Here is a 25807-nt window from a genome sequence, read left to right as displayed (position 1 = left end):
GATATGAATAGCTATTAAGTGAATCAATCTCTCACTTAACACCTATTATTATACTTAATAGAAATATTTTAATAAATATGAATAAATGATTAATTCAGTTAACTTCATTTGATATCCATAATCATATTTAATAGAAATTTTTTATTAAAATAATAAAAGACTGTAACAAAAGAAGAATTATTCTCACATATACTTATTATATACATATTATAGAATAATAATAGAGTGTAACAAAAGAAGAATTATTCTCATATATACTTATTTTATACAAATTATAACAATAACATCAGCGATAAAGACACAAACAAAGCCCTTTTTAATTATAACAATAATAGGTGTCTTGTCCTTATAATACAGCAACTCTTTGAATTCAATTTTTTTTTTCTTTTTTTGTTGAGAGATAAACTTTTTGAATTCAATTTGCATCACCATCGCTTCCAAATTATATTAATATATCATAAACTCACAACGACATAAAAAAAAAAAAAAATTTAAATATTATCTCTCACTAGTAAAAAATAAAATAAAATAAATAAAAATAAATAAATAAATAAGGGAAGAAGATTATCTCTCAGTTTTAAAAAATAAACCAAAAGTTTCCGTCTCATTTCACCGCCTCCTTCAAGAGTAATAGGTAACACTTTGATTGGAGACTTTGGACTTGTTTATGGACCCATGAAATTCGAACAAAGGTTTAATGGAGCTTTTTTTTTTTACGAAGTATGTTAGTTTCAGTGGTAGAATATTTTTATTTCTGTTTATCAGAGCATGAATTCAAGTTATACGGAAAGCAGAAAAAATAAATAATTTGTATTTATATAATTTATTCCTAATAAAAAAAAAATGGAGTCTTCTTTAAAAACCCGAAAAACAAGAACATGTTTTTTTTTATTATTATTTTTATTTATTTTAAATATTTTTATTTTATTTTAAAGAATTAGTAATTAACTTTCTCATCCAAATATTTTTTCTCATGACACCAATTTTTGTCTCGTTTCGTTATCTCTTACCTTATAATTGCTTGATCCTTTCAACATTTTCCACATTCCAATGCAAATATGTCTATATTTTTTCGAACAACATCTAAATGTGAAGTGCGTGGGTAATCAAAAGGCCGTTGTTTACTACAATCACCCACATTCATCATTTTGGTTCACTCCATTCCTTCATATATATATATATATATATATAGTATTTATAAGATGTATGAAGAAGCTTAATTTTATATACATATATAGTCATTTTTTTTATTAGTATACAATTTGTTTTCAAATAAAAAATCCATCATAGAAGGATTTTATATACATAATAGGATTTAAGAAAGAAGATTCATTCTCCTATATACTTAATATATATAAATAATAACAATAATATCTATGATCATCAAAGATAAAATGAAGGCATTTTTAATTATAACAATAGTAGGTGTCATGTAGCAACTCTTTACTTCTCTTTGAATCACTATCTCTTACTTCCAAATTATATCAATACATGAAAAACCCACATCTACATGATACCAATTATAAGCTAGAAGAAAATCTAAAATACACACTCTTCAAAGATTATCTTTCCCCATGAGGAAGTGGAATACACCAAAACGGTTCGTTTTACTGCAACGCCTCCTTTAAATGATAAGTAGGCCAGGTAATAGTTTGTAGGCCCAAGCAATTCTTTGGGCAATTGGACTTTGAAGCCGGATGAAACCCAACTTGATAGGTCTCTTCGGCTTGTTGGACTTCAATATGCTCATATTAGGCCGAAGTTTAGGCTGGATTGCCCATTGCCGTTGGGACAAGAAGGTAGAGAGAATTCGTGTTTGCGAGACTGACAGGGACAGTTCGAGGAGGAGGACACCATCTGAAGAGATTTTCTGACGCTGAAAAAAAAAACCGAAAACAAAGAAAGTGTTTTTGGAAAACACTTCTTGATTCTGTTTGCCGATTATTTCAGTTTAGGTAACAATGCTTGTAATTGCGTTGGTTCATGATCTTTCTGGTTTCTAAGCTCATGTTCGTTTCCCTGGAAAACATGCGGGAAAATTGACTGGACTACGAGAAACAGAACATTTTTTTATTTTTATTTTTTATTTTCTTGTTTAGAAAGTAAAAAAAAAGAAAAAAGAAAAAAAAGAAAGTGGTTTATCCAAGTAATCATATACGACCTTTTTTTTTTTTTTTTTTTTTCCTCTCTGAAATTAATTCTTATGTTTTACTGATAGTTTTGGTAAACTGATTTTATTTATTTTCTTTAGCCGCTAGTTTTAATTAGTTCGTTTTTTCTTTTTATCTTAGAGCTTTATCATTGCGATCTTGCTTTTCGTATTTAATATTGTTTTCGGGTTTAATAACAGTCTTTCATATCATATACATATATTAATGTTTAGTGCAGGAAATTTAGGATATTTTTTGTAGCAAGATGAATTGGAAAATGGGTTGGTGTAGGCTTTCCAAAGTTTGTAAATCCACTAGAGACAATTCCAAATTTGGTTCATCGTTTTGCTATTATACTACAAAAGATCATCACGGTGTAATCTTTAATGCTGGAAGGATTCGATGCCTTAGTGGGTTGCAATCTCAAAGGGGATTTTTCCCAGTAAGGTCGATGAATTTCGCCCCTGATGGCTCCCGTGGAGGTGTAGTAGCTTTTCAAGAAAGATTGAGCTGGGCAAAAAGTTTAGGTTGGGGATTTAAGCTAGCTGGTTGTGTTGAAGGAAACTGCTTCGGGTCAAAACAGGAGATAATGATTCAATCCCGTCGATTTGGACAGGATGTTGAGAATGATCCTGGCATAGGCAGAAATTACCTTGCAAAGCTCTGGGTTGCAGATAGGAAGATGAAGAATTCTACAAGGAAAAGAGGAAGGAAATTGGCTAAACGTGGGCATTATTATGATAATCAATCATCATACCTCAATTCGCTGGACCGATTGTTTTCTGGTGCATCTGTTGCTGAAGAAAATTCAAATTCTTCTCCAACGAGTAAAAGGGTTCTGAAGCAGCCCCCTCTAAGTCAATCTATTACAGGTTTTCTAGAGCCTGAATCTCCAGAAGAGGTAAGGTCTCCCTGCTATTTTTCGATGTTAAATTGTAATTTCTTAACACTGGAATGGTAGCTTTAGTCTACATTGCCCTTCAGCAGTTCAATTATTGTAGCTTTTGAAAGGTTTTGGATTATTGGTTTTGACTTTCAGGTAATTATGTACATGTATTTGGCTATCTGATATAAAATTGAGATGTCTTACATGACATTGCTTGATTATGCAGGCCCATGTAGCACCTCTTCTTGCTAGATCAAATTTGCTAATTACTCGAGATATTGAGTGGGCAAATCTTGTTCTCGGTTTTGAGCAGGTAATTCTTTTTCTGTATTATCTTTTCTCATATATGTTCTTATTGGAGTCCCATGTTGTCATAGTGCGAAGGAAGAACCTTTTGCTTAGAAGCATGTAGTGGACAACGTTGAGGTTTATGCTTTTGTATTATTACCCATTATACTGCTGAATTTTTCTTCAGCAAGTTTAACTTCAGTGTTACTGTAAAAGTAATTTAACCTTTTGCATGGTATTTACAATTTCTAGTATTAAGAATCAAGTCAGGATTTAAAGGTTTTAGGGCGACTTAAAAGTCAAAATGCTTGGTCTCTTGTTTACTTAGGTGCAATCACTTGGCGTCTTAAGTTGACCATGGTTTTAAGTTGACAGGTTTCAAAATTATGTTTAGAAGCAGAGGCAGGCTTTCTGTTTTGTGTGCTCATGTGCACTGCTGTTGTGCCACTTGATCATAGTATGTTCATTGTTCATTTCTCTTCGTTTTAAATTTTATATTTCTTACTTTGCTTGATGAAATTTCAGGAGAACCGGTATGCAATTGTAGATGTGTGCTACCCTGAGTCAGTAAGTAATCATTCTAATCATATCGCTCTCCCATTTCTTATACAGTAGCTTTAAAGTGTCAAGAATGCATTGTTTTCTGTTACTCATGGTTGCTTTGCAGCCTGTAGGTTTTATTCGTGAGCAGAGCAATTTCATAGCTAGACAGGTAGATAAGTTTACTTTCTTTACCTCTTCCCCAACCCCCCTTTCCTCTTCCTCCTTGGAGAATTTGTTTAGCTATGTTATCTGTTTTGGTTTCTAATGTTGAATCTGAGATATCATGGATATGTACTTATCTGTTTTATACATATTCTCCATTTTTTTTTCCCCTTTTCTTTTTCTGTTGTCTGCAAAAAAAGAGTTTCCTATGCTAATGCTGCTTTTGCATTTTGAAGTTGCTTCGTCTAAGGCGCCCTTTTGTTGCTTTCATAACTGATGGCATGGGTAATGAGCTTTTCAGGGTGAGGACTTTGATTTTTGTCTTTGGAACAGTGACAAGTTGCTTGGTGTTTGCATCTTGGATGCTTTGATATTTTTGCTAAAGTCTTCAATTACCATGTTAGGTTCGCAGACCTTTCTGGTGGATAACCAGTTCAATTTATGCAGAGATCAATGGTAAGGTATGCTGGTTTTTGAATGTTTGTTGTTTGCTATTAGTTTTGGATGCTAGTAAAAGTCTTTGAGGATGAAAATTACAATATGGTTGCTGATCTTTAGGAAGTTGGTGTGGTTCACAGACGATGGCATCTTTGGAGGAGGATTTATGATTTGTACCTAGGGTAAGTTCAACTGTTTCATTTTTTAACTGTTTTTATCAAGTCTATCTGGTAAAGTTAGTATGTTATATTTCTCTGTTGTCACCTTGTAAACTAAAATAATTGAAGCTAATCTTCTTTTGTTAAGAGTTTCTTGAGTTTTCTTCATCTTTATACCATCTAATTCATTCAAGTGTAATATCAAAATAATTGCAGGAATAAGCAGTTTGCAGTGGTCGAAAATCCTGGTTTTTGGAATTGGACTTTTACTTTGAAGGACATTGATGGGAACGTGCTGGCTGAGATAGATCGTGACTGGAGAGGTTTTGGCTTTGAGGTTGTTTCTTTTGTGTCTGTTAGTTTGTAACTGTGTAGATTATTCCATTCGTTCTCCATAATTGCATTTGTTATTTTAAAACATTTTCTGATTTTTGATTCTCTATTAATGATTTGTGTTAGAGTATCAGAGTGGTAATAAATTGCTATGGATATAGTTTCATATGGTTTAGTGGTGATAAAGTGGATTGGTACATTATATTGTTTTATTATTATTATTATTATTTTTTTTTTTGTTATGAATGGAATTTTTTTATTTTTTATTTTTAAGGTTTAATTTGGCCTAGCATTCTAATATTTTTTCATGTTTTGGTTTGACGTAGATATTTACTGATGCTGGTCAATATGTGATTCGATTTGGGAGTTCAGATTCAAGCTCCAAAACTGGCGCTGCTAGACAGGTAGGGTATCATACCAGAAAATTATCTTCTCCTTAAGTTTTACTTGTTTATCTCATCTTCTATCTGCTTTTCTATACGGCAGATTGAAGAGTTGGAGGTTGCTCGTCCATTGACTCTATCAGAGAGAGCTGTTTGTGTTGCTCTTGCTATATCACTGGACAATGACTATTTCTCAAGGCATGGTGGCTGGTAAGCTTTAAGAATTTCTTATGAGACTGGGGCTGGTAGACATGTTTCTTTGGGAGGATCATTGTTACTTGACACATCTTTGTATATGACCATTAAAAATGGAAGCGAAAAAACTGCTTGTGCTGGAAATGAAGATTGCTGTTACCAATACATAAAGATGCTGGTTGTGTCTGACCCCCAGTTTCTACTTCGGAGAGAGATTGTTGAAATGAGCATTAACATTGGTTGCATTTTTTTTTTTTTTTTTTTTCAGGGGACTCCCTATTATTGCCGTGGGAGAGTAAATCCGGTCTGATGTAGCGTTGAGGATGAAAATCACATCTCAAAACATACGACAGTCTAAGCCTGACCTTCTTGAAGGTGTTTCAGCAGATATCCTGTCATTTCTTTTACTTTAACACATTACTCCCTGTTCAAATTCGAAGCCGGTGACATACAATATTGAGAAAGTCATGAAGAGAAGACCTTTTTCCTTGCTCCATTTCTATGGACACCATTGGTTTTGAGTGTCCAGGAAGTGCAAACAAGATATTGGTTCTTGTGCTTGGAGCAGAATTTGTATTATATTGGAGGAATACCACTATATGAGTTTTACTGGTTATGACACACTGGTTGTCATGTAGATACGATCTTTTTGTGATTAGTCTTCGTCCTTAACAATGAAAACGTTATTATATCTTCCACAAATTGAAACATAGCAGGGCTAGTTCCCAAGTAATCAAACTATTTAACTTTTTTGCCCTTTTGGCTTGTGTAAAAAAAACATAAAAAAAGTGTTTTAAACATGGATACAGAATAAAAAGTTTATATGAAAAAAATTGGCCTAAGATCCTGAATAATGTTTGGTTGACTAGACGACACGCTGTGGACGAAAGAACTGGATAACGTGGGAATCAGATGCCGCATTCAGCATGAAGATTTTATTCCCTTGGCTACCCCTGTTAACAACTGTACCATTATCTACGTCAAACTCCTACGTCATGTCATTTGGGCAGAGCCCAACAACCCCAACCCAAAAAAAAAAAAAGGGAGACCAACCTTTATGCATGGGTATCATCTTTTGCATGATGAGGCTATGTAAAATTATATATTGGCTCATCTTGCATCCAGATGGGGCCTCATGAATGGTAGAATAGGCACTGTCTCTCATTTCACCATCTCTACTTTTGTTGAAATAATGAACCAGGAAATAATTTAATTTCATTTTCCTGTTTCCTTGGCAACTATTTTGTTTGGTTGCTTTTTTTTTTTTTTTTTTTTTTTTTTGTGTTAATATAACCCCTTTTTTAAGCAAAAAAAGAGGCTATATAAAATTATTCCTTCACCTTTTATTTTTAGTTTTTGTCCTTTTTATTTTCTCAGAAAAAAAAAAAAAAGAAAAAAGGGGGGAAAAAAAAGTAGGTTCTGTCTTCTGCTGGTTTGATTAGCCCAGCAGTGGCTATTTATGTTGAAAATTGGTATGCTTCATAGATTTATTTTCATTTGATTATTCCTTCACCATGGCTTCCGCTTCCGAAGGTAATATCTTGAAGTTACCTTTTGTTTTCTTTTTGGGTTCTGTGTTTGGAATTTGCTGATTAAAATATGAACTTGGTGTCTGTTTCTGGATGAAATTTCTTTTTTTTGGTTGCCCTTTTAAATTGAATTTGCTAAATTTCTTTCTATTCCAATAATCAGGGATGGCTGTAGTGATCATGGGTGTCAGTGGTGCTGGAAAAACGTAAGCTTTATTTCCTTAATTTTCGTTTCAGGTTCTACTTTGTCCCTTTCATTCTATTGCTGAGTGCCATGAATGAGTTTATGCATTTCCTTCCAATATATGTATAGAAATACGGTATGTTACATAATCTATCTAGCACTGAAATTGCTGTCTATTCTAGAGGTCTGATTGAATAATCGTTAGAGGTTTTATAAGTTTCCGTGGCTACTACATTCTTGGAAAGATGAACCACCCCAAAAAAAAAAAAAAAACTTTGATTATGGAAAGATTAATGAATTTATATTCTTCTGCTGTTATCGGTAGTAATTGGGAATTGGATATAGATTTGTACGTTAAACCATTAAAGTGAGTGAGTAGAGACTTTCACATAGCGAGCAAATGATGTAATAAGTAGATACTATTATTCATATCTTTACTAGTAAACAAGAATTTATTCTTCTTGGGTCTTTAACTATCTAGTAAGGAGTTTGTCTACAAATAGGAAAATATTCAGACTTGAATGGCATTTGATTTAGTTCTGGGGTTATTTATGATTTGTTGCCCGCTTCCAGCTCCCCCTGCCCTCCCACCCTCTTAAAGTTAGTATTAGCTTTACGTGCTCCATCCATAGCATGACTCTGTTCTACAGGACAGAGATCATGTTCAAAAGATGCATGTTTCCAATTTCATGTGCTACACAAGAGTCATTTTCCAAACTGTGACTTCTCATAAAAGATTATGAATTTCCGACAATAATCTCAGCTGGTCCATTACCTTTTTTGAATATTTCCTTTTATAATATTTAACTTTAAGTTTGTGCAGAACAATATTTTCTTGGTAATAAGTTTACCAGACAACCTTGGTACAAAATCAGTAGACATGTAAAATATTTCTTTTACATTTGATTTTGATCATCAAGTATCTTGGTTTTTGCTTGTTCTTGTGTATCATTTTGATGCGATTCAACAGCACAATAGGTGAGTTGCTAGCAAAAGAGACAAATTGTAGGTTTATTGACGCAGATGATTTCCATCCCGTATTAAACAAAGGTAGATATGTAACTTTATGCTGTGTAAATCATCCCACTCTGTTTGTCTTGTTGAAATCTATTCAGAATATTTATTCTGTCAAACTACAGAAAAGATGTGCAATGGGATCCCTCTTTCAGATGAAGACCGGATTCCTTGGCTTGAAATGCTTCAGGATGCCTTAAAAGAGAGCATCGAAAACAAAAAAACTGTAATTCTTGGATGTTCAGCTCTGCAGAAACGGTACAGAGAAATTCTAAGATCTGGCGACCCTAATTATGAACTTGAAAGCTATGCCAGTGTTGTGAAGTTTGTTCTCTTGGATGCTGATGTGGAGGTGCTTGCAGCTCGGCTAGAGAAGAGAGTTGCAGAAGGGAAACATTTCATGCCGGCCACACTTTTGCAATCTCAGTTAGATTTGCTTCAGATCGATGATTGTGAAGGAATACTGAAGGTTGATGCTACTCTAAGTCCTCAAGTCATAGTTAAGACTATACAAGATTTAATTTTTAAAGTCAAATAGATAACCATATGTCTTTTACAAAGCTCTTAAAGAATTTGTTTAGAACTGTGTTTGCTACCATGATAATTGAATGCCGGTTGATTATTGAAACGACTGTTTAGAAGTTTTTAATTGCAAGAAGGGAGACAACAAGCTGCATGGTAACTTAGCACAGTAAAAAGCAAGAAAATAATATCTAAATTCAAACAATGCCAGTGATCTACAACAGAGGCTAAATAAAGCTAGAAGAAAGAGAGGAAACCCTGCTTCCAAAAGAGAAAGCAAAAATTATGGTATGATGCATTATTGTTTGGCTCGTGGTCACATTTCAAGGCCACTCACATGGAATTTCAAAAGCAAATGTACCGTAGAGAATCTTTTACTACGGGTGACAAAAAATGCGAAAATTAGCATGCCTACAGGTTGTGGATGGCCATACGCTATCATGGAAACTTAATTTATGCCAGTTGAAAATTGGAATGACTGTTTAGGTGTTTCTAATAATGAGTGTTTGGTTTTTTGATTTGTTTCTCTCCAGTTAATATTTGCAAGAAAATGGTAGAAAATAGCTCTCCGGCACCTGTATATGTAAATAAAACTTCTAAGCATGCCAAGTAATGAGACATTCAGGCAAATATAAATTCTTGCAAATTAATTAACCATCCATATTTAATGTAAACTTTACTAAGACCAAGGAGACAATAAGCTGAATGGTAACGTATTGTACAGAATCTTGTATTACACATAAACAACAAACCCACACTTATACTCTGGTTATGCAGAAGAGTAAAAAGACAATAACATCCAAATTGAAAAAACACCAGTAGCCTACAATAGATGCAAAAGATAGCTAAAAGAAAGAGAGAAAACTCGGCTTCTCGTAGATAAAGAGAGAAAACTCGGCTTCTCGTAGATGCTTTATTGGTTGGCTCATGGTCACCTTTCATATCCAAAGGCAATTGTACTTGTAGAGAATTTTGTACCACAAGTAACCAAAAAAGCCAAAATAAGCATGCCTCCAGGTTGTGGAGAAGACTAATGGAGCAATTACACCAAAGAATCCTACCCCAAAACCTGTTCCAATGCCCAAATGAAACCAGCGGCCAACTTCATCTCCATCATCTTCCTCCTGTGCTCCATTTTTTGTCGTAGGTTTTGTCTGGTCTTCATCACAGATGTTGGAAAGTGGACGTCCGCAGAGTTCATTGCCGATGAAGCTAGAAGCGTTAAAACTCTGGAGTTGGGTGCTTGATGGAACTTTTCCTGACAAATTGTTATAAGACAAGTTCAAGTAACTTAAGAAAGTTAAACTTGACAAGCTTGGAGGAATTACACCGGAAAGTTGATTTCTTGCGAAATCAAGAGATTCCAACCACACCATGTTGCCAATGCTATCTGGAATTCTTCCTTTCAAGAAGTTTCTTGACAGATTTAGAGATATCAATCCCTGGAGAGCTGTAAGTTGTTGTGGGATCTCTCCCGTGAGTTTATTGCTTGAAAGGTCCAGATAATGTACAAGTGGCAAGATTCTGTCATATTGATTCTCTTTTCCTTTTATCACCAAATATGCATCCTCCAGGTAGCCATTAAAGAAGGGGTAATAGAAGGAGTAATAGGATGAATAACCTGAAACTTGTTTTTTGGCCATGACTTTAAAATTGATGAAACACTTTGGTACAATCCCAGAAAGATTGTTGTCAGCAAAATCCATGATTTGAAGCTGAGTAAGGTGGCAGAGCTGAAATGGAATATGACCATTCAACTTGTTTGAACGAAGACTGAGAATCTTTAGTTTGAGCAGACTAGTTCCCATCCATTTTGGAATGGCTCCAGTGAAGTCATTTAGACCAAGGTCTAGAACTGCTAATTCCGCACAATTTTGCAAAGATGGGGGTATTTCTCCAGAGAGACTATTGTTGCGCATGTGCAATGACATCAAGCTTTGTAAAGATTTCAGAGAGCTTGGAATATTCCCAGTTAGATTATTATTACCCAACTTTATGTAACGTAAATTTGGCCAATGCATCCAACAGTTAGGAAGCGTTCCTGATAAATTGTTTTCTCCAAGATGAAGTTCTGCTAGTCTGTTTGGTGTACCCAAGGGTTGACATAGAAAGTGAGAAATATCTCCAGACAAAGAATTATTAGAAATATATAGCTTTGTGACATTAGAAGAGATTCGAGGTAGCGGACCATTGAACATGTTGGAACTCATGTCAATCGCTAAGTAGGAAGAACCAAAATGAAGCATATCAGGAATTATCCCAGTGAGCTGGTTATGAGAGATGTTCAAGTTTGTAACGGGTACGTTCCAAATCCAATTGGGGATGGTGCCTGAGATTTGAGTGTTCGATAAGTCCACATACAAATCGTTCTGTTTTAGTGTTTTAAGCCACACTGGAAATGTGGGGCCTAAATTCCATGATCCTAATTCAAGCCTCTGAAGATAAAAAGGAGCAATCCAGTCTGGACTTACTCTTAGATTCAATGAATTTCCAGAGGCAATTAACACCGACAAACTAGTGAGATTTGCAAAGTGAAGTTGGGTAACAACACCTTCTAAATGATTCCAAGAAATGTCGAGACCATATAAATTTGAGAGACCACTAAGGCTTTCTGGAAGAGATCCATTCAGTTGGTTTCTTCCAACATCTAAAACTTGTAAAGCTGATAATTTTCCAAATGACACCGGAATAGGACCAGAAATCTTATTATCCCTCAAAGAAAGATAGACTAGATTTTTGAATTCAACAATTTGATCCGTCAACTGACCAGAAAAGGAATTCCTACTCAAGTCGATTGACCTCAAACTATTCGAAAGGCAGCCTGAGGACAAGCTGTCAAAAGCATTTAACACCTTTCCATCAAATTTGTTATCACTCAAATAAATTTCCTCCAGATTACAAAGATTTGCCAACGTTGAAGGTATTTCCCCTTCAAGTGAATTATTGACGAAGTAAAGACTAACAATTGACGTCAGATCTCCCAAAGATGAAGGAATTTCTCCTCCAAGTCTATTACTGGAGAAGTCAAGATGAACAATTGACGTCAGATTTCCCAAAGACGAAGGTATTTCTCCTTCAAGTGAATTACTGTACAAGTCAAGATCAACAATTGACGTCAGATTTCCCAAAGAGGAAGGAATTTCTCCTTCAAGTGAATTATAGGACAAGTCAAGATAAACGAGTGACGCAAGATTTCCCATAAATGTTGGTATTTCCCCTTCCAGTGAATTACCAGACATCTTAAGCTGAACAAGTGACGTAAGATTTTGAAACGCACTTGAGATTACACCCTCTATATTATTCCGATTAAGGCCAAGGTATTCAAGTCTGACCAAATCATACAAACAGCCATTTAAAATGGTTGACTTTAATTCACATGCACCCAGCTCAAGGTATCTAAGAGCAGTCGAGTTTCGGTTGCTGCTTGGAAGTGGACCTTGTAGAGAGTTACCACTTAGATCAAGAGCCACTAGACTACTCAGACCAGATAACCAAATGGCTAAAGAAGAATTCATCTGGTTAAAAGCAACTTTAAGGCCTCTCAGGGAAGTTAAATTCCAACAACAACTATTGGGAAATGGGCCTAAAAATCTGTTGTAGCTTAGATCAAGATACACTAAACTGTTCATGTTGAAAATCCATTCCGGTATGAAAGAATTAAAATGGTTCGATGAAATATCAAGGACGGAAATGGATGTAAAATTAACATAGAACACAGAATTATTAGGAATAATATGAGAAAGCTCACAGCCGTACAACTGCAGTTCTGACAAAGAAGAGAGCCTGTTTATTACCTGCAACCAATGGTCTGAGGCTTTACTAAGATTCACGTGGCTCATATCCAAATGTTGTAGCGAAGAAAGACCAGAAAGCCAATGAAGATTCTCAACATATAAAGCTGCAGGCTGATCATACTGATAAAATTGACCTTGAAGACCAAGATGAGTCAAACTCGAGAGGTTCCCAAGTTGGTGAGGAATCAGTCCCTTAAAGCCAGCATTTGTGAGGTCAAGATATGTTAAACTCACAAGTGAACCCATGAAGATGGGAATTTGAGTCCCTCCAAAATAATTGTAGCTGAGGTCTAGGTAACTCAGATGCTTTAAACCAAGCAACCAGGTATTTATCTTGCCCTGTAACGAGCCATTATGAAGGTGGAGCTCTTCGACATGACCAGTTAAATTGTTGCATACAATTCCAGCCCATTTGCAGCAGTTCTCATGAGAAGTGTTCCAAGACAAAAGCCTGTTGAAAGGATCAACAAGATCTTGCTTGAAACTCAACAATGCTCTTCTCTCACTCTCAATGCATACTACATCATCACTGCTGCTTTCAGAACTCAAATTAATGGTAGCTTGTGCCAGTAAAATTGTAAAGAAAAGGTTCATAACAGCTGTAAATGACAAAGCCATGATGATACAACTTAGGGATGCCACAAAATAATGTGCCTTGGCTTGCCATATATATGTATATATATATATATATATATATATTATGCACAGTCCCCTTCATTGTGGTAGCCAGTTTTGCCGTGAATCTCGCAACTTGGACTAAGTTCTCGTGCGTTAGATTTCTCCGAATGATCAAAATCAATTTTGAAAATGATTTGTATATGCATGCACTTCCATTTACTTTCCTAACGGCCCCACAAAACGGCTACTTTGGAAATTGTCAGTGATTTTGGTACTTGAAAGAAGCAACAGTACTCTTCCTGACCGACTGCATATGTAATTAGTCTAGTCTTTAGAATATTAATGACTTCATTTTAACAATTTAGCATTGGCACATTTTATATTGCCAATATATATATATATATATATATATTTACAACACTGAAACATTTATATATAATACATGCGTATTGCCAGTGATATATACGAGAATTTAAGAAAATTACATATAATTTTTTAATACGCGCCACCTGTCGTTTGGCAACTGGTAAAATTATGTATATATATATTTCGCTGTATAACATTGTGGATCAGGTTATATATGATATTATCAACAGAAAATATATAAATATATAAATAGATAAATATATACATATATATACATATGAGAATTTCTACAATCAAACCCGTTGTTTTGGAAGCATGATAAGACCTTCTCATAAAATGAGTAATATATTTCATAAATTTTGTAACATTATTTTTAAAATGAGTATTATTGAAATAATATTACACTATTTATAAATCATATTACTCGGTCTTACCTTATTTTCAGAAATATTGCAAAGACAGGTAAACTTCATGGACAATAGTGTCAAAAAAAGGAAAAAAAAAAAAAATCAATAAGAACATCTGCATTGGAAGAAGGCAAGCCTTCACCTGCACAATTCCAACTCCATTCTCATATATATATATATATATATATATATTTGATCATTTCCAAATATTCTTTAATTAACAATTTGATTAATATTGGCACATTTATTCATAACAAAATGAAATATGTGAAAATTTATTGACATATTTTCAAATTGATGCATCAACTGAGTTATATATTAGTATAATATTAGTAATTTATATATAATTGATATTATCATATTTAGAGTTGGTTTATTATATTAATTGATAATATTGAGTAATAGGTAATATAACATTATAATATATATATAATTATATTATCATATTTGTTCCCCTATATTATATGATATATCAATATTATCTAAATATGATATATCTTCAAATTGATGCATCAATAAACTATATATATATATATATATATATCTTCATAGTGACACATCAGTTGAGTTATACATCATTCCCACCGATGGCTAATTGTCCTGAGGCAGACCATGGCTTGCCTAACCGGCCCAATATATATATATATATATATATTGGGGTGGCCAGTTTTGCGGAGAATCTCTCGACTTGGACTAAAAGTTGTCGGCCGTGAGATTTATCTGTATGTTCGAAGACCATCAAAATCAATTGTGAAAATGATTTGTGTATACGTGCACTTCCACTCACTTTCCTAACCGGCTCCAGAACGGCTACAAGGAAATTTCTAGTGATTTTGGTAATTGAAGGAAGCAACAGTACTCTTCCAGACCAATTATAAATGTAATTTGTTTAAAATATTAATGACTTAGAATTTTAGCAATTTAGCTTGACATATTTATATTGCCAAAAAACAAAAATAATTGGCACATTTATAAATAATATATGCATATAGCAAATGAAATATATGAGAATTTTAAGAAAATTATATATACAGTAATTTTTCAATAGGTTCCATATTGCTTGGTAGATCATAAGAATATATATATATATATAGACCTGGCAATTTGGATCATGACACGGCGACACGACTCGAAAACGACACGGAATAAATGGGTTTGGGTTTATTATAAATGGGTTCGGGTCATAATCGGGTCAACCCGTTTAACACGATTATTAATCGTGTCATTTTCGGATTGACCTGTTTAACTCGAAATTGACCCGTTACGACCCATTTATTAAACGTGTCAGTTTCAACCCAACACGATTATATACCTATTAATATTTTATCACTAATATAATATTTAATAACTAAAAAATATTATAAATTAAAAATTTTATAAAAATAATTTTCTATTACTAATTTTTTAAAAACAAAAAATACATCTTTAATAAAACAAAAACATAAAAATAAAAAAAATAAAAAAAATTTCGGGTTAATAGGTTAATTTTCGGGTTAATAGGTCAATTTCAGGTTAACGGGTTAACAGGTCAACACGACCCGTTAAAATAATCGTGTTAAACGGGTCGTGTCGTGTTGACCTGTTTATAAATAGGTCGGGTTAGTGTTTTAGGTACCTGACACGATTAATAAATGGGTCATGTTCGGGTTAGGCATTTTTGACACGATTATTAAACGGGTTGACACGAACACGACCCACCAACCCGAATTGCCAGGTATATATATATATATATATATATATATGTTTTTCTGTATGGAATCATGGATTTTGTTATATTATCAGCCATAAATAATATTGGTTATTTATGATATCATCAGCAGGAAATATATATTGTTGTCGAAATGTTTTATTTCATAGATATGTAGAGTAAAAAAGAAAATATAAACTTTAGACTCATAATGTTGATATCTCATAAATGCAAGTGCCAATTTTTATGTGATTGTAGTATAATTTGAACTCTAATTTTTAAGATTTTGAACTCTAATATCATATTAAATTATTATTAATTTTAAAAACTTAAACTATTAGACTGTTAAGATATAAATTTATAATGTGTATTAAGCTATGTTAACAGTTGCCAACTAAAATGTATGGCAAGACAAGCGTGGAAGAAGACTTTGAAAAATAAAAAAAAGGAGCTCGAAGGTTTGTTCTCTAGCTTGACTTTTCACCTAGGATAGGGTTTGGGTCTTGGTAGACATATAGTCTTGCCGTGAATCTTACAATTTGGCTAAGTAGTTCTTTGCCGTGAATCTCACAATTTGGCTAAGTAGTTCTGCATTTCAATTTTGGAGACTAGTTGCTACAAAGTAGTGATGCTACAATGTAATGTGACTTTCCTTGCCATATATACACACATAACTCTTGGTGTGCAAATATAGTCTTGGTATTACTTCATTTGGGCGACCAGTTTTACTGTGAATCTTACAACTCGGTCAAAAAAGCAGTATTGCGTTTCAACTTCGGAGACTAAAAGTGATGGAGCACTGCAATTCACTGTCAAATTCTAAGACTATCAAAATAAATTGTGAAAATGACGTCTATTAATAAACTTCGACTCATTTTCCTAATGTGCAACCAAAACCGGCTACCATGAATAATGCATAAAATTATTCATGATTTAATTTGTTTTGAGAATCAGAAAATTATATATATATATATATATATATATATGTTTAATTTGATGTGAGATAACGGATTTTAGTATATTATTTGGAAAATGCGGAAATGTTTGTTTCATGCATAATGTAAAGGTATATACATATATTAGATGTATAGTCGACATGGAGTTGATTTAGTTGGTCGAAAACTTTGGACGTTGTTTATAATTGGAGGGGGAAGTTTAATACAAAATGTGAAATGCTATTGGAAAAAAAAAAAAAAGTCTCAATATTCAAAAAGAGAAAATAGTGAGTGTTTTGTAATTATATGGAAATTTTCTGCATGTTAGTTTGAAATATACCTGTAATTAATTAAGTGGAGATTTTCCACAAGTTAGGTTGGAAATATGTAACATAGAGAAAAAGTAAGTCTGTGAAGTCATATAAAAAGGTCATCTCTATTATTATTATTATTATTATTATTACTATTTTTGGTAATCCTTTTTTTTTCTTTTTTCTTTTTTTATTGTCTTCACCTAAAAAAGGTGAAAATGGAAGTCCTCTATCTGCACCTTAGAAATATATGCTCTGTCAGTTTAACCAATGAAGGGTATTTCCAAAGAGTAAGCTGATTTTGAATAAACCCATGAGAAATAATTAAGCAGCTTACTTTTATTCTTGTTCCAAACCAATGAACAAACCTGCAGAGAGCCAGTGTCAACTGAGTTGTATATAATATAATTCCCATCACTTGCTAATTGCATGGCCTGAGGCTGACCATTTAAGTTATATGTAATTCCTTCCCCAGACCCAGCTCTTCTTTCCAACCTAAAGTTGGAAGTAGCTTTGCTTTGGCTCTGCTTTAAGCAGGACAATACAATAGTCATTTCCAAACTGTGACTTCTCATATTTCCAACATAAACCTCAACTTGGTCCATTGCACTTTGAAATTCAAGCCTAAGTTTGTGTATAATTAAATTTTCTTGGTATCGAAGTTCACCAAAGTTCAAAGTTAGTACCAGGAAACAAGTGCAGCATAACAAAGGATATTGCTTTGGTATTAGAACAATGTAAGAAGAGCGACAACCAAGGAAAACAGAAACAGAACCTTGGAGTTCATGTGGAATAAGATTCTTTTTTACTGCAATAATATGTCATGTTTAGGTTATAGGGGTTATGAATGAATATCCATGCATACTGGAAGAAGCAAAGACCAACTATATATATAATTAATTAGTTCAAAGTATATATTCAGGACTTAATATGATTATGACATTGATATTTTTATCAATAAGAATGAGATTTATGGAAAATTTAAGAAGATCACATTTATAAATATATTTATGTGAAATTGTTATGGATTTAATTATGCTATTATTGGCAATTATATTGATGCTGAAACGTTTTTTATTTTATTTTTTATTATATATATATAATATGTAAAGGCGTATGGATATATATATATATATATATGGATTCATCTATTATTGACTGACTTTAGCCGGTAGAGTCCCATCGAAGTCAACTCTATATCGACTGACTCAGTCTTAATTAGTCCCTTTTTTTTTTTTTTTGGGTTGAAAGAAATATGATCTAGTGTTTTGCCAAGATGATTGATAAGGACTTGATGGGTTTCCTCTTTCCATCCATAATAGATGTTCCACGGCTTTTAATTACAATGCCAGCAAAGCATCATTATTCATCGATAACAGCTTCTAGTACTGATCAGAGGATGATGGTTTGTGATTAATGTAATTAAGATGAGGCTCATTCATTGGACAGAACAGTACTATTCATTTCTTAGCATTTCCTTTTTGTTTTTATTGTTTTACTAATCTCTACGGGTTCAGTACTCTGTTTCATTATTTTTCTTCATGGACAAAAATTTAATATTACATGTAACAAAAACAGTAAATTTTGTGCCGAAAAATGTTTTCATTGTTATAACTTCCATAAAAAAGGAAAAAAAAAAAAATCTGAATACAAAGTACGAGGAAACAAATACAGCCCTGGAAAGGACATTACTTAGGTATAAGAATAACAAAGGAAGAAAAACTAGGAACCAGGAAATACAAGCAGAACCTTTGGAGCTCATCTGAGATAATGCTTATCTTTTACTAATAGAGAGAGAGAGAGAGAGAGAGAGAGAGAGAATGCAAGCATTATGATAAGCAGAGTATCAACTTTCTAATTACAAAGATGAATATATCTGTGCTTAAATGGAATTTGATTAAGTTGTGGGATTATATTTATTCCTCCCCCACTCAATGTTTGTATTAAATAGCTTTATTTTCTTGCTCCACCATTAGCAGGATTTTGTTCTAAAGGAAAGTGCTCCTTGGTCAAATGATGTCACCGTCAATTCCAAACTCATGAATATTCACGCACAATACAATATACATTTCAACACTATGACTACTCACAAAAATTATAGATTTTTAAAATTAAAAATCTCATTTGGTCCATTACTTTTTGGATATTTCCTTCATGAAATATAAGCTTAAGTTTGTGCAGAACAACATTTAAAAAACTTGGCAGAACTTTTACCAAACAGCATGAGTACAAAGTTAGTACTAGGAAAAAAATGCACCATCATAAAGTGAATGGCTCAGGTATATAAGAACAACAAACGAACAACAACAAACCAAGGAGCTACTAAACAGAAAAAGGCTTCAGCATGCCTTAAGAGAATGATTGGGAAACAGAGAAACCATGACTCTTGGGTGTTCAGCTCTGCGGCAACAATACAGAGAAGTAATTATATCTGCTGACCCTAATTATGGACTTCGAATCTATGCCTCTATGGGGAAGTTTATCTGTGATGCTGATTTGGAGGTGCATGCAGCTCATTTAGAGAAGATAATAGCAGAAGGGAAGCATTTCATGCCAACCACCCTTTTGCAATCACAGATAGATTTGCTTCAGATTGATGATTGTGACAGAATATTCTAGGTCTGCATATGAAAAAGCTCGTAACTATTAGGCTGTTAGCTTTTGCAGGGCTCTGTTTTACATGATAGCAGAGTTGCCAGTTCAAATGTATCTTAATTCCAATTTTACAAACACTCTTTGTATTATTGTCTTACCAAAATGATATATATACAAACCATTATAACTCTAATAAGAGCAAGTGATGAACATCACCTGCTAACGGGACAGTTTTGTTTTTCTTAATTTGATCTATTAGTTTAATAGTACCCTAATATAAAGAACAACATTGTAATTTCAGTCTTTAGTTGATCAAGATTCAACAAGTATTTTTCAGGAAATCCTCTCCATCTTGTACTTGTTCTTCGTACTTTTCTTATTGTTCCTCTCTATTTCTCACTTTCAAACATTTAAACTTTCAAGTAAACCAATTCTCAGTCATGGTAAATGCAGGTTCCTATTATATAGAAAGGCTAATACTAAGACCAGGGGAGACAACAATCTGGATGGCAACTTAGCACTTGTAGTAATTCTTTAATACATATAATCAACACCCAAACTGAAATCATACCTCGTGCATGTTATGCAGAACAGTAAAAAGATAATAGCATCCAAACTCAAACCACATCTTTTGCTCACCAGTTGCCTAACTAGAGAAGCAAAATAAGTTAAGCTAAAAGTAACTCTATAAGGCTTTCAAGGCAAGCATTATGGTAGACACTAAGCACAGGAGTATCAAATAAGATGAAAGTTCAAAGGAAATAGTACTTGTCGAGAAACTTGTACCACTGGTAACCAAAAAACTCAATGGAAGCATGCCTCCAGGTTTTGCACAACAGTAATGGAGCAATGAGGCCAAACGAAACCAGTGGCCAATTTCATCTCCATCTTCTTCTCCATGTTGATCTATAGTTGGTACTGTCTGCTCTCCATCACAGTTCTTGGTAAGTGGAGGTCCGCAAAGTTCATTGCCGATGAAGCTAGAAGCATTGAAGTTCTGGAGTGGGGTGTTTGATGGAATTTTTCCTGACAAATTGTTGAAAGACAAGTTCAAGGAACTTAAGAAACTTAAACTTGACAAGCTTGAAGGAATTATGGCGGAAAGTTGATTTCTTGAGAAATCAAGAGATTCCAATGACTTTGGGTTGCCAATATTATATTGAATGCTTCCTTTGAAAAAGTTTCCTGATAGATTCAGAGATAGCAACCCCTGGAGAGTTGTAAGTTGCTGTGGGATCTCTCCCATTAGTTTACTGCATGAAAGGTCCAATCTACACAAAAGTCTCAACTAAATGTCGAATTGATACTCTCTTCCTTTTCCAACCACAAAAACATTGTTCTTGATGTTATGAAGAGACCTTGAATCTTGTTTGTTGGCCATGGCTTTCAAATTGTTGATACGCTTTGGTATGGTTCCTGATAAACTGTTCTCAGCAACATCTATAATTTGAAGTGCAGGAAGATTACTGACCTCAAATGGAATGTGACCATTCAGCTTGTTCGAACGAAGACTGAAGGCCTCTAGCCTTAAAAGTCTACTTCCCACCCATTTTGGTATGCCATCAACCAACTCATTTAGACCAAGGTCGATAACGGTTAATCTCTTACTATTCTGCAGAGATCGTGGTATTTCTCCTGAGACACTATTGTTGCGGACATAAAATGATTGTAAGCTATGAAAAAATTCCAAGGAGCTCGGAAGTTTCCCTCTAAGATTATTATGATCCAACTTTATATATACTAACTGGGGCCAATGCGTCCCTCAATCAGAAATATTTCCAGATAAAAGATTTCCTTCAAGGAGAAGAACAGTCAATTCATTTGTTACACCCAGTGGATGACATAGCAAGTGAGAAATATCCCTGAAAAGAATTGTTGGAAAGATGCAGTTCATTTACATTAGAAGAGATACGAGGCAGTAAAGCGTTGAAGTTGTTGGAATTCAAGTATATAAATGACAAACTGCCAGCAATAAACATCTCGGGAAATCCCTCTGAGATTTGGTTGTGAGAGAGGCCCCAAGTATGTAATGCCAGAAGGATAAGTTCCAAAACCAACAGGGAATTATGCCTGAAATTTGAGTGCTGGAAAGGTCCAAGTCCTCAATGTTATGTTGCGTTTTAAGCCAAGTTGGAAACTGGGAGCCCAAGTTCCACGAGCTTAAGTAAATCGATTGAAGTTAAAAGGGAGGAATCCAATGTGGGGAGGAATCCAATGTGGATTTACTCTTAGAACCAATGAATTTCCAGACGAGTGTAATATCTTCAAATTTGAGAGATTTGCAAAGAGATATTGGGAAACAACATCTTCAAAAATGTTGGAAGAAATTTGAAGTTCTTGTAAATTGGAAAGAGACCACCAAGGCTTTCTGGAAGAGATCCATCCAGTTTGTTGCTGTTGAATTCTAATATTTGCAATGCTGGAAAGTTTCCAAGTGACACTGGAATAGGTCCAGAAATCCTATTATGCCCAAGAGAAAGACTCTCTAGATTTTTGAACTCAACAATTTGATCAGTCAAGTGACCACAAAAGGATTCTGAAGTCAAATCCAGTGACCTCAAACTATTCAAAACACAGCCTGATGACATGCTCTTGAAAGCATTTGAGATCTTTCCGCCAGATTGGTTATCTCCCAAATCATTAAAGCTCAAAGTACAAAGATTTCGCACAGTTGTAGGTAGTTCTCCTTCTAGTGAATTATTTGAAAAATGAAGATAAACAATAGAGGTCAAATTTTCAATTGCACTTGAGATAACGTCCTGCAAGTTATTTGAGGCAAGGCTGAGGTATTCAAGTTTTGGCATATCATACAGGCTGCTGGGAATACTGGTAGAAATAAAATGACACTGAGACAAATTAAAGTGCAGTCAAGTTTGGATGCTGCATGGAATTGGACCTTCAAGACCTGTGCCACTTACGTCCAGAGATTCTAGACTATTAAGGTGAAAAATCCAATTGGGTGAAAAGAATTTAGATCATTATAAGCAAGAAGAACGCTTTTGAGGGAAGACAAACTCCAAGAAACATTGGGAAATGGGCCTTTAAAACCACTTTGGTAGATCAAGATCAATCAGAAAACTCACATTGATGGTGGCTTGTGTGAGTAATATGACAAGGATAATGTTCATAACACCTCTAACTGTAACAGATACACCCCTGATGATAAAACTTCGAAATTTTCATAAGGAATGTGGTTTTTCAAGTCATCTATATATTTAATGACCTTCTCTTATGTTTAGTTGGTTGAGGACCTGGTTAGTTTGTTTGTTAAAATGCGAAGTTCTATTGAAAATGTGAAATGCGGTCAACAAAACGAGCTTTTCAACTTAGTGGATGATGTTCCATTGGTGCGGAGTATATTTGTTTGAAAACGGAATAGTCTAAATTGAATATATGAGAGTTGAAGAAGATTTTTTATCCAAATATTTTTCCTAAATGCACCAATTTTTATCTCGTTTCGTTATCTCTTACTTTATAATTGCTTGAAAATGTCTATAGTTTTTTTGAACAACATCTAAATGTGAAGTGCGAGGGTAATCAAAAGGCCGTCGTGTACTACAGTCACCCCACATTCATCATTTTGGTTCACTCCATTCCTTCCTATATATAAATAATATTTATAAGATGTATGAAGAAGCTTAATTTTATATACACATATAGTCAATTTTTTTATTAGTATATAATTTGTTTCCAAATCAAAAATCCATCATAGAAGAATTTTATATACATAATAATAGGATTTGAAAAAGAAGATTTATCCTCCTATATACTTAAATAGTAACAATAACATCTGTGATCGAAGACAAAATAAAAGTATTTTTAATTATGACAAAAGTAGGTGTCATGTCCTTATAATGCAGCGACTCCTTACTTCCCTTTGCATCACTATCTCTTACTTTCTAAATTATATTAATACATCAAAAACCCACAACTACTTAATAATACAAATTTTAGGCCCAAACAATTTTTTGGGCAGTTGGACTTTGAAGCCAGATGTAGCCCAACTTGATAGGCCTCTTAGGCTTGTTGGACTTAAATATACTAATATTGAGCCGCAGTTTTGGGCCTTTTGGCCACCCAAGGAGGTAAAAACTCAGAGAGAATTGATGTTTTGCGAGACAGAGAGCGACAGTTCGAGGAGGAGGACACCATGGGAAGAGCCTTTATTTTTTCTCTGACGCTGAGAAAAAAAAAATAAAAAAGAAAGAAAACGAAAACAAAGTAAGTGTTTTTGGAAAACACTTCTTGATTCTGTTTGCCATTATTGCAGTTTAGGTAATAATGCTTGTAATTGCGATGGTTAGTGGTCTTTCTGGCTTCTAAGCTCTTGTTTGTTTCCCAGAAAAACATGCGGGAAAATTGACTGGGCTAGGAGAAACAGACCATTTTTATTTTTATTTTTTAATTTTCTTGCTTAGAAAGTAAATTATATATATATATATATATTAAGAAAATGGTTTATACAAGTAATCATATACGACTTCTATTCAGTACTTTTTTTCTGAAATTAATTCTTATGTTTTACTGATAATTTTGATAATCTGATTTTATGTATTTTCTTTAGCCGCTAGTTTTAGTTACTTCGTTTTTTCTTTTTATCTTAGAGCTTTATCATTGCAATTTTATCTTGCTGTTCGTATTTAATATTGTTTTCGGGTTTAATAACAATCTGTCATATCATATACATATATAAATGTAGGAAATTTAGGATATTTTTTGTAGCAAGATGAATCGGAAAAGGGGTTGGTGTAGGCTTTCCAATGTTTGTAAATGCACAAGAGACAATTCAAAATTTGGTTCATCGTTTTGCTATTACACTACAAAAGATCATCAAGGTGTGCTCATATGCACCTACTGTGCCACTTGATACATAATATGCATTGTTCATTTCTCTTCCTTTTAAATTTTATATATCTTACTTTGCTTGATGAAATTTCAGGAAAACCGGTATGCAATTGTAGATGTGTGCTACCCTGAGTCAGTAAGTAATCATTCTAATCATATCACTCTCCCATTTCTTATACACTAGATTTAAAGTGTCAAAAATGCATTGTTTTCTGTTACTCATGGTTGCTTTGCAGCCTGTAGGTTTTATCCGTGGGCAGAGCAATGTCATAGCTGGACAGGTGGATAGGTTTATTTATTTATTTATTTTGTTTTATTTTTTTATTTTCACCTCTTCCCCACTCCCCCTTTCCTCTGCCTCCTTGGAGAATTTGTTTAGCTATGTTATCTGTTTTGGTTTCTAATGTTGAATCTGATGTATCATGGATATGTACTTGTCTGTTTTATACTTTTTCTCTTTTTTATTTTTATTTACTTTTTTGGGTCTGTTGTCTGGAAAAAAAAGTTTCCTATGCTAATGCTGCTTTTGCATTTTGAATTTGATTCGTCTAAGACACCCTTTTGTTGCTTTCATAACTGATGGCATGGGTAATGAGCTTTTCAGGGTGAGGACTTTGATTTTTGTCTTTGGAACAGTGACAAGTTGCTTGGTGTTTGCATCTTGGATGCTTTGATATTTTTGCTAAAGTCTTCAATTGCCATGTTAGGTTCGCAGACTTTTCTGGTGGATAACCAGTTCAATTTATGCAGAGATCAATGGTAAGGTATGCTGGTTTTTGAATGTTGTTTGCTATTAGTTTTGGATGCTAGTAAAAATCTTTGAGGATGAAAATTACAATATGGTTGCTGATCTTTAGGAAGTTGGTGTGGGTCACAGACGATGGCATCTTTGGAGGAGGATTTATGATTTGTACCTAGGGTAAGTTCAACTGTTTCATTTTTTAACTGTTTTTATCAAGTCTATCTGGTAAAGTTAGTCTGTTATATTTCTCTGTTGTCACCTTATAAACTAAAGTAATTGAAGCTAATCTTCTTTTGTTAAGAGTTTCTTGAGTTTTCTTCATCTTTATACCATGTAATTCATTCAAGTGTAATATCAAAATAATTGCAGGAATAAGAAGTTTGATGCAAGATGGAAACAACGTCTGAAAACTTATCAGAGAAGAGGAAAAACAGATTCTAAGGCCCAAACATTAATTTGGCATGATCTAGGACAAGATGGGCTTATTTGGGATCTTCAAGGATTTTAGTAGATTAATTTAGTTTTCTATTTTTAATTAGAGTATTTTATTATTTAATTAGATTTCTTATTATTTTCAGTTTCTTAATGTTATTAGTTTCCTTATTTAACGAGGTTTCTTATTATTTTAGTTTTCTAATGTTATTAGATGATTTTAATATAAATAGGGTTCTTTGTAATTCTTGGAGGAGTTAATCAATATTAAAAGAATTTTTATGAGATTA

General features: G+C 33.7%; 3 protein-coding genes across 5 annotated transcripts; 2 read left to right on the top strand and 1 right to left on the bottom strand.

Annotated features, from left to right (window-relative positions):
- Positions 1-1785: 1785 nt before the first annotated feature.
- LOC107414855 (altered inheritance rate of mitochondria protein 25) lies at positions 1786-25807 on the top strand. 3 transcript variants are annotated; one of them, XM_060819528.1, is made up of 12 exons: positions 1786-1955; positions 2389-3051; positions 3263-3349; positions 3850-3891; positions 3992-4036; positions 4266-4331; positions 4434-4490; positions 4588-4649; positions 4842-4962; positions 5285-5362; positions 5445-5551; positions 5805-6238. In XM_060819528.1, the coding sequence occupies exons 2-12, from the start codon at positions 2416-2418 to the stop codon at positions 5833-5835; spliced, it is 1332 nt and encodes a 443-aa protein (XP_060675511.1). In that variant the 5' UTR covers positions 1786-1955; positions 2389-2415; the 3' UTR covers positions 5836-6238. The 3 variants fall into 3 exon arrangements, with proteins under 3 accessions (XP_060675511.1, XP_060675512.1, XP_060675513.1); XM_060819529.1 differs by having other exon boundaries at positions 2384-3051; XM_060819530.1 differs by lacking the exons at positions 1786-1955; positions 3850-3891; positions 3992-4036; ... (5 more) ...; positions 5445-5551; positions 5805-6238 and adding exons at positions 24438-24479; positions 24580-24624; positions 25051-25107; positions 25201-25262; positions 25455-25807 and having other exon boundaries at positions 2177-3051.
- Positions 6547-8891, top strand: LOC107414803 (gluconokinase). Its single transcript, XM_060819531.1, has 4 exons — positions 6547-7069; positions 7229-7271; positions 8220-8299; positions 8389-8891. The coding sequence occupies exons 1-4, from the start codon at positions 7051-7053 to the stop codon at positions 8799-8801; spliced, it is 555 nt and encodes a 184-aa protein (XP_060675514.1). The 5' UTR covers positions 6547-7050; the 3' UTR covers positions 8802-8891.
- LOC107414818 (receptor-like protein EIX2) lies at positions 9724-13197 on the bottom strand. The gene has a single exon (XM_016023014.4). It carries the CDS (start codon positions 13195-13197, stop codon positions 9724-9726), a length of 3474 nt encoding a protein of 1157 aa, XP_015878500.3.

This window comes from Ziziphus jujuba, chromosome 8, assembly GCF_031755915.1.
Source record: "Ziziphus jujuba cultivar Dongzao chromosome 8, ASM3175591v1".
NCBI classification, from domain to species: Eukaryota; Viridiplantae; Streptophyta; class Magnoliopsida; order Rosales; family Rhamnaceae; genus Ziziphus; species Ziziphus jujuba.
The sequence above is the reverse complement of the archived record's forward strand: the minus strand, read 5'-3'. Positions and strand labels throughout refer to the sequence as shown.

Coding starts and splice junctions, on each gene's coding strand:
- LOC107414818 (XM_016023014.4), bottom strand. CDS start 13,197: ATGGCTTTGTCATTTACAGCTGTTATGAACCTTTTCTTTACAATTTTA.
- LOC107414803 (XM_060819531.1), top strand. Junction 7,272..8,219: donor GTCAGTGGTGCTGGAAAAAC/GTAAGCTTTATT, acceptor GCGATTCAACAG/CACAATAGGTGAGTTGCTAG. Junction 8,300..8,388: donor CCATCCCGTATTAAACAAAG/GTAGATATGTAA, acceptor GTCAAACTACAG/AAAAGATGTGCAATGGGATC.
- LOC107414855 (XM_060819528.1), top strand. CDS start 2,416: ATGAATTGGAAAATGGGTTGGTGTAGGCTTTCCAAAGTTTGTAAATCC. Junction 4,491..4,587: donor ATGCAGAGATCAATGGTAAG/GTATGCTGGTTT, acceptor GCTGATCTTTAG/GAAGTTGGTGTGGTTCACAG. Junction 4,963..5,284: donor GGAGAGGTTTTGGCTTTGAG/GTTGTTTCTTTT, acceptor GGTTTGACGTAG/ATATTTACTGATGCTGGTCA.